At 45.9% G+C, this 13666-nt stretch overlaps 1 protein-coding gene across 3 annotated transcripts in view; it reads right to left on the reverse strand.

Annotated features, from left to right (window-relative positions):
• The window catches only part of LOC105683115 (unconventional myosin-IXAa), a 182197-nt gene that overhangs the window by 2585 nt on the left and 165946 nt on the right, over nt 1-13666 (reverse strand). For 2 of the 3 annotated variants that reach the window (XM_048659117.1, XM_020856114.2), the window contains 15 exons: nt 7287-7697; nt 6700-7001; nt 4027-4198; nt 3591-3763; nt 3318-3477; nt 3053-3169; nt 2702-2937; nt 2359-2548; nt 1973-2250; nt 1557-1746; nt 1281-1452; nt 960-1171; nt 619-881; nt 241-519; nt 52-151 (listed from right to left, as the gene is read on the reverse strand). In XM_048659117.1, the coding sequence (XP_048515074.1) occupies nt 52-151; nt 241-519; nt 619-881; nt 960-1171; nt 1281-1452; nt 1557-1746; nt 1973-2250; nt 2359-2548; nt 2702-2937; nt 3053-3169; nt 3318-3477; nt 3591-3763; nt 4027-4198; nt 6700-7001; nt 7287-7697 (3255 nt within the window). Of the gene's footprint in view, nt 1-51; nt 152-240; nt 520-618; nt 882-959; nt 1172-1280; nt 1453-1556; nt 1747-1972; nt 2251-2358; nt 2549-2701; nt 2938-3052; nt 3170-3317; nt 3478-3590; nt 3764-4026; nt 4199-6699; nt 7002-7286; nt 7698-11735; nt 13101-13666 lie in introns of those variants that run through there. The other variant, XM_020856137.2, reaches the window with a different exon arrangement.

Consider the following 13666-nt stretch of genomic DNA (forward strand, 5'->3'; position numbering starts at 1 on the left):
GGCACTTCGAACGTGTGTAGAAACTTGGTAAAAGTAGAAAAAGAGTCTCACCTGGAAACGGCGTTTTCATTACTCTGGTCTGGGGGTATCCCAATTTCGTGTTACCTGCGACGGTGTAAGACCTCGAGGGAGGTACGGGTGGCGGACGTTCCTGCGATCGAAAAAAAACACGAACATTGATTGTTTCGAGCGAGAATCTCTGCGGAAATATCGTCAAGGTCCGTTTGAAAAAGGGCTTACCAGGTCCAGACCGAATAGCGTGCAAGTTTGTTGGATCATTTTTTGATCGGCGCACTTTTCCGCCGGATCCGGGGGCGGCGTACCGGCGATCGGTTGGGGCCTCGGTCTGGCGCCGTTCCCGGTACCGTTCAAAGTTCCGGTACCGGAAGTGACTGACCTCTGCCCGCCGTTTACGGCTGAGGTCTGATGCGCTTTTTGGACAACGCCGGAAGAACCAACCCCGATCAACGATCTCCGTATCGGCCATCTTCTGCGGATCCTCCAGCCCCGCCAGCTCGACTGCGCGGAGAAAAGAAAAAATCACCGATTTTTCGATCGGATGTAGAAATAATATCGTGGATCGGGGGAATCGTACGAATGAATCGTCGTCGTTCTCACCTGAATAGCCGTAGCCGCCCGGCGTCTGGTGTCCGCCCTCATCGCCTCGAGTTGCTGCCTGATTCCCTCGCTTAGAAAAATGTGACGTTTTCCCATCGCCCAGCTAGTGCTGGCCGAAAATTTGCTCTTCATCTGCTGCGCGTTCTGCAGTATCAATCTGGTGTCCTCGGCCGCCTGTTCCTCGGCTCTGTGGAGTTGCTTGAACGGCGCCAATAGTCTGTACCTGGTGTTGAACGCCTTGAAACGCATCCTGTGGGGATAGCCTGCAGCGAAATGAACAACGAGTATAAAACTTCGAGCCGATTACCGACGATCATCGGCGATCATCGAAAGAAACGAACCTCCGGCCATCAGATTGACGGTCTCGAGAACTTGGAGGGACCTTATCTGACGCATGGCCACGCCGCGGTCCAGATGCACCGGCGTTTCCGATCCGTTGCTCCTTATGCACCTGACGAAATGTGGCCTCGCGTGAACGAGAGTTCTCAAAAGATTGTCCAGTCTCGTGTGAAAATCCTGAGTCAGGGTGGATATCGGCTCGTCTCCGTTCAATCTAACGAGTCGACACGTTTTTGAATATGAAGAAAACAACAAAAACATAAAACAAAAACAACAAAATGTCCGGAGAATTCGATTCGGGAAGATTGAAATGAAATACCAACAGGTCTGTGTGCGAGGTGGGCGATATCCTGAAGCTCACTCCTCTCGGTACGGTGTCGTTTGCGTAAAGAGCTTTCAATTCGCTACCGAAAAGATGCGTCGCAAATCCGAAGTTGCAGGTGTGCTTGTAAAAAACGGCGACAAGATCGTCGGGTACGACGTCTTTGTTCGTGTCTGAAATTGGATGGAAAAAAAACCAAAAAAAAAAGTTGATGATTCGAGACGATGTGGAGTTGAACGAGAGAGAGAGAGACAGAGAGAGGGGGATGAAAAGTTACCCAAAAAATCGGAGGCGTCGTAAGCGACCCTTCCGGCGAAGTGTTGAATACCGAACGATCTGCAGTCGACCATTCTCGACTCGAATAGTCTGGGATTCTGTTTGTGCTGAACCTTGACCTTGGCAACGTAGCTCTCGGCCGTTCCCCTTATCGAGCATTCGACGTCCAGCATGCTCAGGAGACCCGTGCGCTGCATCAACGTGGACGTATTAGGTATCGAGTAGAGCGCGCGGGGCTCGCTTTAAGCAGAGGGGAGAATTGCGTTCGAATTCAAATATCCGATTCCCCAGGAATCGAATCACCGGGAATATTCCACGTATGCGTATAAATATACACGTGTATAGAAACACCACAGTTTCGCGCAGTTTGAGGATCGGATACCGAGCGAGTAGTTCGATTTAACGATTAATTCTCACCAGTGAGGAGATCAGATCGATGCATGGCACGTTGTCCACGTAATCGACTTCCACGTCGCAGTGTATTCCCTCGTCGCGGCAACTTTCTATCGAACTTTTGAAAATATGCGTGTTGTAAAAATGCTGCATAGTCTCGGCGCAGAGATTGATGCACAGGTGTTCCAATTGGCTCGGTTTCGGGTCTTCGAAACCGAACATGTCCAATATACCGATGAATCCGTCGGTAGCGTGACGAACCGCGTTGTTCAACGCCGCCATACTCCTGGACCCCGTTCCACCTGCGTTGGAGAATGTCGCGTCGATGATGAGAAAAAAAAAAAAAAACAACAACAAAGACAAAGACGACGACGACCTTCGGAACGACGACCTCTTCGACGACATCGTACCTGCGGAACTACCGATGGTCGAGGCGTGCTGACTCGTGACCTCCGCCTGATTGTGAACCGATTCGTTCGAGTCCGACGACAGAGTGCCCAGTGTGGATCCCAGTCTTTTGAGGCTGTTCGCTCTCCTCACGATCGTGGCGACCGTGCGGCAGTAGAGCGCCTTGGCCAAGGAGTCTCTGGTCATGTTCGACTGTCGGTTGAAACAAAACGATAGAAAAGAAAAGATAAAAAAAAACAAAAATTACATTTCCTCGTCAGATCGACGCGTCTCTCTTTGCGATACACGCTTTCCGCGCGCTACAAAACACCCCGAAACAACGTAACTTAACGTAACGTAACGTACCATATTCGCGTCGCAGACGGACTTCACCAGTTGTCCCCTGGCGTTGTGCGTCCTCGAAGTCAAACCTCTGAGCAGAGCTGGCGGCGGTACGCCGAGGAGCGCGGCGACGGCCGCGAGTTCGTTTTCCCCGACCACGCCGACTTCCACACCCGGTCCGTCGGCGAAACCGACGTTACCGAGTATGAGAACGGCCGCCAGAACTCTGACTACGTCCAAAAACGGTATACCGAGTACCCCTGGAAAAAATTTTTCGATAGCGGTGAAGTTTTCAATTTTACGAACGGGCTTTCGATATCCACGCGGTAATTTTTTGGAACGTGAACGGTTTGATTTTTGGAATTTTCCACGTACCGAGGCACGCCTTCCACGCTTGGAACCTGACCGCGTCTTCCGCCTCGTCTTGCCTGGTGTCTCCGTGTTGCAAGTATCTCAAATTCTTCAGATTGTAACCCTCCAGGTTCAGTTTAGCTGTGGGGAAAAACGGAAAAAAAAAATATTCAACGATCCGTCCGATTTCGTTCCGTGACGAGAGAAAAAAAAAAATTAATTTCTCGTCTCTCCGTACCGCGAAGAAGAAAGTTGTTTTTAATTTTTTTTTTTTTTTTTTGCACCGTACCTCTTTCGTCGTGCGACAATCCAGCTAGCATTTGGTAAAATATATGGTAATTTTTCTCGTCCGGTAACGGTCTGATCACCCTCGTTTGATCGAGAAAATAACAGTGGATCTTCGTCCTGTACAACGCGCCGTCCGTAACTTGTACCTCGATGAAATGACCCTGTTATCGGCGAAACGAACGAATTCCGTTTATAAGAGGGATCTTTTTCCGAAGACGATGGAAAAATAAAAAAAAAAAAAAGAAGACAATGCGTCGGCGGTAATCTTACTTACTATTCTTGAACTCTCGGAGTTCGTGGCCGTTTTGGCCGAACCCAACGACCTCAGGACGGTGAACGCCGCGGCCAAATGTTTGAACGCGTCCGTTTCCGGTCCGCCACCGGCAACGTCGAAAAGTTGTCGCAGTAGGAGCATAGAGGCGTAAGTTTTACCGGAACCGCTCGTCCCTATATGGGAAATAAAGAGGTGCCTGAGAATGAATTCGATTCGTCGAACGTGCGGGGGAATGTGCGCTTTCGCGAGGATAAGACGAAAAGCTCGATCTCGTTCGATAATTTTTCATTATTTTTTTTTTTTTCCTTTCTATTTTGACTCGGTGGCTTTTGATTAACCGGAGTCAGTGGAAAGGGTGGAAAGGGAGGGTAGAGGGGGAGTTAGTTAGAAGTTGGTATTCCGCTGTGCGAGCCTGCGAATGATTGACGTTTCTCACCAGAAAGGATGATCGCCTGAGGATATCCAGTCTCCGATTGTTGCCTGACTGCCTCCTGAACGACCCTGTTGAGTTGCGGTGCCAGAGGTACCGTCCTGGTGCTCGTCAACGTCAACGGATTACCAACGTCCGTATACGGGTTGATGGAGACGAGTATCGGGCCAACGTTGGTCTGAAAATTTTCGTTCCATTGTTTTTCGGAAAATTTGAATTTCCAATTTTTATTCACGTTCAGTCGACGAGTTTCCATCTTCCGAGGCCTCTTCGGGGCCTCGAAGGAGGTAGGAAAAAATTTCGTCGGAAAAGCGGGAAACTAAAAATAAATTTTCGAATTCATTTCTTGGATCAAGGAGGGGTCCGCGTAGGATCTCGGAGTCCGGTGGTTCTCCCATCCTACCCACGGAACGTCGGGAGAGCCTCGGGGTTAAAATACCGTCGGGGAAAGCAAGAGAGAGAGAGAGAGAGAATCACAAAAAGATCACGACGAACGAAAGAATGAGCGGCGCGGCAACGAAATAAAGAAAGCAAAAGATAAAACAACAAAAAAAAAAAAAAGAAAAACTGAATAAAAGAAGGAACTGAAACCGGTCTCGCATCTCTGCCGGTGTGTATGGTACGCGTACCTACCCCCCCCACACACACCGTATAATATAACGCTCGCTGCAACGTTCTCATCATAGAAGTACCAGCGGTAAACCAAACTTTACCTGACGCCCTGTAAACAGATTACGCACCTGCGTATTTGCCTAATTATTGTCATTGATTACAGCTATATATATATACATATATATATACCATGTATATCCTTACGAACGTTCCGCGTATCCGAAGATCGATAATTTCCAAACTGCAGCAGCATTTCAAACAACGCGTTTCCGTTTCCACCGTACACCTACTGCAGTACTCATCGCTGGATTCGGTGCGCGCATGGGATGGAAATTAGAAATTTCACGATTTTGAAATCGACAATGGTTTTTTTTTTTTTTTTGTTTTTTTTCTCACAAAAACAGGAGAGACGCGAAGCCAGCGGTGCGTTGAATTTTTGAAACTTGCGGCTCGTTAGATACCTCCGCAGCAATTATTTATGCACATATAGATATACATATACATACACATCTATAATCTAAATCCTATTGGATTTACGACGTTATATAGGTACGAAGTACACGTTATACGTACATCTATATGGTACTGTAAAGCATATAGAAACTAGGGGAGTTCTCTCTACCTTGTATAACGTCGCTCTCCGGAGTTTGGATTAACATAAACAAGCCGTATTCGAGTCAGCTCGCGCTGCAAGCAAGCCGGTAACTACTACCGGGACGCGAGCAGGCAGCTGTAACTGTTGATTTGGAATTAAGATTAATGTTTAAACGGTACGAGGTGGAATAAGGGGGTATAGATGAGAATTTATATTCACCGGAACGGATCGACCCGCACCGAACACCTCCTCCTCCTCCTCCGACGACGACGATCGTCATCGTCGCGAGATTCGCGAAATTCGCATTCTAGCGATCCGAAAAACCATCCACTTATTGTTAGCTAACAACGGTGAGGAGATTCCGATTCGTTGAATTTTTTTTTTTTCGATTTTTTTCGATTTTTTTTTCGTCCGACTCTTAGAAGTACAGGAGTTCATGCTCCGGGTGCGAATTAATGTATAACTCAGTCTGCACGATTTGTTCTCCGGCACTGTGTGACTTTGCCGCTTCAAAGTACGGGACGACGTCTACTACACTTGTTCGGATCTTTGGTTGAGCGTGGCCCGGGCTCATTAAGTGTGTACGCAAACCTCTTCGTACTTTTGCAAAAGTTTCGTCAAAGACCACGTACGCTACAGAGCGTGTAAACCAACGTACATCTCTCGTTTATCGTGAAATAAAAATCATCGAAATCTTCGAGGGAAAAAAAAAAGAAGAGAAATAAATTCAAACGATGATGGATTCGGGAGATTTAGCTCTCGTTGGTTTTTTTTTTCAAATTCATTTTCGAAGTCGTCTTCGCGGCATCCGTCGGTGAGAGACGGTTCGCGCGAGTAATCGAAGTTCCTATCGAAGTTGGACACTCACGTGTGGGTACGTATACAGGGGGGGAGGGGGGGACAAGGCAAGGCGACCGGTGCCCGAATCCCCTTTCCTCCCCTTTTTTCTCTTCCTCTTCCTCTCGGTCCCCTTTGCGTGTGCAGGACGCGAGTGAACTAAACACGTTACTTTGGTCTGTTTGCATTCCTACGGAGCAGAACTGCCCCGGGCGCCACTAACCCGAGACCCACAAGTTCGTTCGTTCGTTCGTTCGTTCGTTCGCTGCTGCTGCTGCTGCTGCTGTTTCTGCTGCATTTACCGATCCTCGAGTCGAGTAACTGCCTACCTACTCCGATCTCGCGACCGCAAAGAAAGCCCGAAAAATTTTTATCGAACTCGACGACGCGAATCGAAGATTTTCCATTTTTTTCAAATATCTGGTTTTCCTAGCCTCGGCCGTTTCGAAAATTGTCTGTAAAATGATTGCTCGCGATTTGAAAAAAACAAGAACGGACACTAGACCGTCGTTGGGAAGAGAAAAATTCAATGGGAAAAGAGGAAACTGGTAGAAGGATTTTCGAATTAATTTCTCTAACATTCTCCGAGAGGTGAAGGAGAAGGTGAATCAGATGACGATGTTCGTTTTACTCACGTGATACTGTTTGGCGCAGAACCTAGCTTGGAGACATTTGAGTACAGCATCTTCGGTGAGCGGACCGGAGAGATGTATCAGATCGTCTAAATTTGTTGAATTGTTGTTATTGACGGTGGACGAGGTATTCGTAGTTTTGACGGGACACCTTTGATGGGCGGAAGATGACGACGAAGTTTTAACGTTCCTAGCGTCGGATATTATGCTCGTTATAGGCGGTGACGGTAAACAGCCTAACGCCGTCACGCAGGACACGATCCCGTCATCCTGTACCAAATGACGTTTCTTCGGGGAATCCAGATCTGGAGTTGACGTCAGAAAAGAAAAAGAAAAAAAATCAAAGAAAAAATAAAATGGAAAGAATAAAAAATCAACTCAATCGTCTCACCCTGCGACGCGTTACGTCCGTATCGAGTTCACGTTTTTGATTTCATTTTCAAAGTCAAAATCGCCCGTAATAATTCGGTTACAAAAAATTGTCAACTGGGGTTCGTACCCTCAGACAAAAGACGTCTGATTCCGAGTCATTGAAAAAATGACCAAGCAAATGACGACGAGAAGAGAGAAAATCAGAAAAAATTACTCACCGGCTATGACATTGTTCGTCGTCGAGGAACGTCCGAGGGTATTGTTGTTGTTGGTGCTATTGTTATTGTTGTTCACATTGTTGTTGTTGTTGTTATTGTTGTTAGCTGTGTTGTTGTTGTTGTTGTTGTTGTTATTGTTGTTGTTGTTGTTGTTGTTGGCGGAATGATTGTTGTGAGGGTGTCCGATCGTGTTGGCGGTCAGTTGATGGTTGGCCCCGTGGGATACGGCGGTGGGCGGGGGTGGCAGAGTCGTCCTTGGCGGTACCGCTGGCGCGCCGTGTCCTTTTTCAGGTGATTTGCCAGAACTCGGAGGCTGCCCTACGTGCAGCCGATTTCTTAGGGTCACGAGCTCCGTGCTCAAACTTCTCAAACGTTGCTGCAGGTGGACAGCCTCGTTCGACGATGAAGCGTCTAGAACAACGACAATAACGAAAAAAAAACGTTGAAATTCGAACACGTCGAGAACGATTTATCCTTTTTTCAATCAAGGGATGATTTTCGGGGGGGGGGGGGGGGGGAGATTTAAAATTGAATTTGGGAAAGGAGAAAAAAAAAACAAGGAAAATCCAGAGTACGTAATATACCAACTTAATGTCGCCACTCCGTAGCAACTCTGTGGATATAATGTACGTACACTTGTACACCTGATGTGTGTATATATATATATATATATATATATACGTATTACATTATGTATATCATACTTATCGTGTAACGTGTGTTATTACTTTGCTAGGGCAATTTAATGCGGCATCGTGATACGGGGACGCTTTTAACGGTGGTATACGGTGTCGCCGTGTACACGTGCTCTAGCGTAGGGGTACCTACGTACCTACGTATGCAACTTGAATATATATACACTACGTATCCCGCTAAAGGATTCGAGAGAAACTGGCAAAGATTAGTCAACCCAGCCAGTTGAGCCTGGCCTTTAATGCGTCAGAGTGTGAAATTAACGCAGTATAAGGGCTCACACGGATACAGCTTCGTTATAACCAGCCGTACCCCACCTACCCAACCTACCTTCTACCCATACCGTAGAGTTAATAAACACCGTATGCAGAATTACAGCTGGTTGTACATGTAATAAAGTATGTACTCGTATTACCCCAGAGATAAATAATAAAGTGTCGTAAAAAGTGTCATTTTTCTAATACCTCAAAAATGAAGTTTCCATTACAACTCGTTATTAAAAAAAAAAAAAAGATATCGAAACGGGAAATAACTTTATCGAAGATTTTTCCTCCATTTGGAATAAATATTCTATTTGATCATCGAAAAAAAATGTTGACCGAATTTCTAGTTGTTTCTTCTTTCTTTTTTTTTTCAAATTTCACAGCGAAAGCAAAATACGACAGAATTCGGCATTTTGGTCACCTTATTTTTGATTTTTTCCTCGTAAAAAAAGGAAATTACAAACCAGAATACCTCTAAGGTTCTCAGTTGCGTAGCACAGCTGAACCGTAAAAACCTTGATCCACTCTAACCGCCGAGGATCCTTGGGGTCTTTGCGGTGCGCAGTGTAAAGAGGGTCTATTTTATACCGGTAAGAAGCCCCAGACAGGTAGGTTATATAGTTTGAAGTTAGCAGGTCCTACCTACTGGCCCAAGAATTAAGGTAAGCAGGTACCCCTCCGATGGTTAGGAGGAGCAGCGAGGCTTCGGGCCACGACAGAAACAGGTTTTCTCGAAGAAAAAAAAAAAAAACGAAGACGACGTGAAACCAAAAAAAAATATATATATATATATATATATACACGCTAGAGTCCCTTCGAAGTAACTTTAAAAATATATTTCCTTATGTAGAGAGGATAACTTGAGGAATTTTACGCAAGAGTCATGGTATAGATATTCATGAGTTCACGAGTAGAGGGATAAAATAGAAAAAAGATCATGTTTTCTTCTTACTTTTTTCATTTTTGAAAATTGTTTCTTCCCCTCATTGTAATCTACTTGATTCAACCTCTGGATTATCAAGTTTTGGCGATTTTCGAAAACGTTATTTTATCATTTTGATTCCGTATTCGGACGCGGGGATCGAGGAAGCTTAAAAAATGTTCGAAAAATCGTACCTCCGAGAATCGTTGCGGGTCAAGTGGCGCATTTTGGTTGATGCCCCTTGGGCGGTGCGGTGTCCCAGATATTTACCCGTACCTATATTCACTACGTTTTTCGAAGGATAAGGCTCCGATCGCACCTTAACGCACATCAGGTATACGGTTACCTGATACATTACCCACCCAAAAGTCTGACGACCGTAGTAGGTGACCAGGAAAGCGAAGCAAAAAGAACAAGGGAACGAAGTGAAGAAGAAGTTCCAAGTTTCTTTCATAATTTGAAAATTACCGACCTCTCTCTCAGCGTCGTCGTGGCACCTATTGTGGTGGAGATTAGCTCTCTCGGTAGTTTGGCTAAGCTCCAAAAGTTGCCTCGTTTCAAAGCGATATATAGAAAATATATATATACATAAGTACACCTATCCAAAAAAACACGGCAGAGCACTAATTCCATTTCTCAACGGATTCGGTACGCCGAGTCATCTCTTTTATCCGTAAAACAAATGCCGTATAAGAATTATTACCCGTTATTATACGCGCAATCTGAGTAAAAGAAAGAAAAAAAAAAAAGCAATAAAAAAAAAAAAAAAGAAAAGTAGAGTCTAGAGGTGGAAACAAGGCTGGAGCTTTATCCCATTAAAGTTGTGGGCTAACGAGATATCCGGATATCCGGAACGCGAAGAGGGAAAGAAGAAAAAAAAAAAAAAACTTCAAAAATTTACAACGCCCGTAAAAAATCGTTCTCCACGTTCCCGAGGTCACGCACGTTCCTGGATCCGGAAGTGCTTCGCATTTCTCTCGGTCATATCGCAGGAATTTCTGGTACGGATATACGTAATCTTAATGGGCCTGTACAGCGAGAAGTCTGATTAGACCGAGAGAGGCTCCTCCTTTGATCGGAAGGAAGAAAAAAAAGGAACGAACGAATACGTGAGAAAAAAGACAAGGAAGGAAAAGGACGTCGTAAAGATTCGGCGGACCCCGAAATTCGGCGGACCCTAATTTTCTTCCGCCGGAAAAAAAAAATGCAACGAAAATTTTTACGCGCATTCCCCGCTTTCGAAGTCTAAATATTTTTTTTCTCCCGACTCCCGACGCGAGCTGCGGCGCGGTTTAGTTTTATCGAGAGAGATGATCAAGGACCCAAACCGTAGGGAAAACGTCGTGACTCTAGAATCCGAAGAGGGCCCCGGATGCAAGCTCCGAGGCCCGATTCTCGTCGCTCTTTATACTCCGCGCAGAGCTAAACTCGACTTCTACACCGGTCGTGTACGCTCACACACACACACGCGCACACGTACCAACGTACGTGTACACACGCGTCCTGGAGAGCGCATAAAGAAGAAGATCCCTCCAGGATTAACCTGCATCTGATTAGACCCCGAGGTCGTCGGGCCCCGCGCGCATCCAGCGGAGCCTTCTTCTTGTTCCTCTTCTCTCGCTTATTTTTTCTCCTCCTCTCCCCCCCCCCCCCCCCCCTTCTTTGTGAACGCTTAGGAAGGAATGAGCCAAGGTTTTACATACGGGGACGAAAATAATGCAACAACGAACATTGTGCCGTGTACCGAACTAACTTTTCAAAACGCTCTTTTGGTGGGAAAAAAATTTTTTTTCTCTTCGAAAATGAATGTTTTTTTTTTATGCAGATAATTTGCAGGGATAGAAAATCGATCGCACAATGTGCAGCAACGTGCAGTTTCATGTATATAAATATGTATGTATATATATATGCGCGATGCCTACGCGGTCTGGTATAGAAAGCGTAGGTGACTTTTATAACTACAAGCCGGACCGCGGGAAACGATATCTGGTGTGGGTATAATAATATGGCAACGGTACGTATACGTATAACGTATATTAAAACCGCCACGCTGTTTATAATATCCTTACCTCTCTCGTTATACCAGTTATATAGATATATATATATATACATATAGATATATATATATATATTACGTATATACGTATATACTTGCGGGCGTTTATTTTCACATAACGGACTTTCCGCACAGATCAAAAAACGATCTGTAAGACTGGCAACGAGCAACGGGTGTTAGAATTAAATCTCCCTGATAAGAAAATTTTTGCGGATTCAACTTTCCCGACAGCCGACATTTTCCGACGAATTTCACACCCGTGTACAACGTGTTACGTGCACCATTTCTAGCCGATTCATAGCGCGCCGCATTTCATCCCGCTTTCCGAAATTAATTTTTTTTTTTTTAGTTTCTCTCCTTTTTTTCTTTCGTTGGAAAAAAAAAACGGATCCAACGACTGAGAACCTCTGCGGAGAAGATTTCGTCCTTCTCGTTTTGCGTTTTTTTTTTCAAAAATAATTTTCGGGACTTTTGGAAAGGTAAAACGAAGAAATAATTTCACGGTGTATAAATACCTTGTAGTTTTTTTTCAGTTTCCCAAAATTTCTGCAGTTCTGTAAAATACTTGTCCAATATGAAAACTTTTGAGAGGCCTAAGGTGGCCATCTCAAATCCTTGAATTTTTTATGCGAATGTTATTCGTGGCACTAGAAAAGCGATGTCGGATTATCAGCATCTCCGCATTCCCCATCACACTCGCACATGACGTTCGACGGTAACGACGAAATTCGATGGAGAGAAATGAAAGAGGAAGAAAACTTTTGAAGAAAAGAAAAAAAAAAAAAACAAACCCGCCTCGATTTCCCGGCGAATATTATTCACATCTCTCTCTTTGTAAGTTCAGCTCCTCACAGCATCGCAATGTCCGGAGCACTAAAGGGAACCCGATCCTTGCCGCGACCCCACGCGCAGGACTTTTTTCAGTTCCCGTATTGTTTGATATTTCGTGCGAACGAAAAATCGGCGGAAATCGTTTCGAAAATCGGCACTACTTCTCTGTCGTTTTATGGAATCGCAACCCCGTGACGAGGGAATAAATGATCACAGCACAACACACACACTCACATATTTGTACACCACAGAACACGAGAACTGTCTTTTTTGATTTTTCATTATCCGCTCTCCTCGGCTTCCGGACACAAGAAGAAGGACGCGGATCCTGACGGCGGAACGTGGTGGAGGATATTTTGGAAACTCGACGTTTTTCGGGGATTCGAAAATCCAACAGCGCCGTGCATCGCAAACATCGGATGGTGAGGTGTGGAGAGAGAGAGATGAGAAAAAAACAAAAAAAACAAAAACAAAAACCCGATTTTATCGGACGTCGCGCGAAGATATAGTTGAAAGTTTGAGCCACCGCGCTCAACTGCTGGGCGTCATTGTGGCCCACGACCCACTACACCGAGAATCATCAGCGGCGGCGGCGGGTTCACTCGGTTGCAAGCATCGGAGAGAGCCCTGCTAGCGCCCTATCTCTTCTAAGGTGTATCCATCGTAACTCCCGGCGTAACGCCGACTAACTTCACTGCACACAATAGGCGACCGAGCGACGAAGGGGGCGAGGGGCGGCTATTTTTTACTTCTTCGCGCCCCCGTTAAAAATCGAAGGAAAAATCGGCTAGCCAAAAAAAAAAAATCGTCGATCGAACTACCCGACTTTGAAGAGCGAATTGAACATCGATCGATCGGCTGTCTCTCGAATATCGAGATGCCCGAAATAATTATCGGAGTTAGCTGAGATCTAGCTTAGAAAATATACACGCGAACGTGTTACACGCACACAGACACAAACACAACACGGACGCGTGTACACCGCAGCGCGTTTTCAACCTGGCGAACGAAAGAACGAACGAACGAACGAACCGACCAACCAACCAACCAACCAACCAACCAACGAACGAACGAAGCAGCGAGGCTGAGGAAGGAAAAGAACCCGCGGGTGATCGTGTCACGAATCGGTATAATCGTGTGCTCTTGTGTACCTGTGTAGTATTTTCACAAACGTACGCACACACCAGCAACACCTCAACGTACCTAGAATGGGTGCCTTTCGAGAGTGGGGAAAAAATGGGGAGGGGGAGGGGGCGAAGAAGAGGGGGAGGGAGGGATGCGAGGGATGCTGGGGGAGGGGAGAGACCGCGGGTTCGAGGAATGGACCGAAGCGAGAAACGCCGGCAAAGAGCGCGGCGATGATACGCCGCCGCTGCCACCGCGCGGTACATACGACGGGCGGCCAAAAATTTTTAGGACCTTAGAGAACGGCGGACCGAAAGGATCGGAGATGAGAAGAGTTTTGTGTACGCTCGGCGCGATACGTGTACCTGATTCACCGCTGACGCTGCAGACATTCGGGGAGCAGGTGTATAATTATAGGTATACACACGCGCGTATCGGGTGGTACGTACGTATTTGTGTACCACCCGTGTGTACACATATGTGTGTACGT

Source organism: Athalia rosae, chromosome 7 (genome assembly GCF_917208135.1).
Source record: "Athalia rosae chromosome 7, iyAthRosa1.1, whole genome shotgun sequence".
Lineage (NCBI taxonomy): Eukaryota > Metazoa > Arthropoda > Insecta > Hymenoptera > Athaliidae > Athalia > Athalia rosae.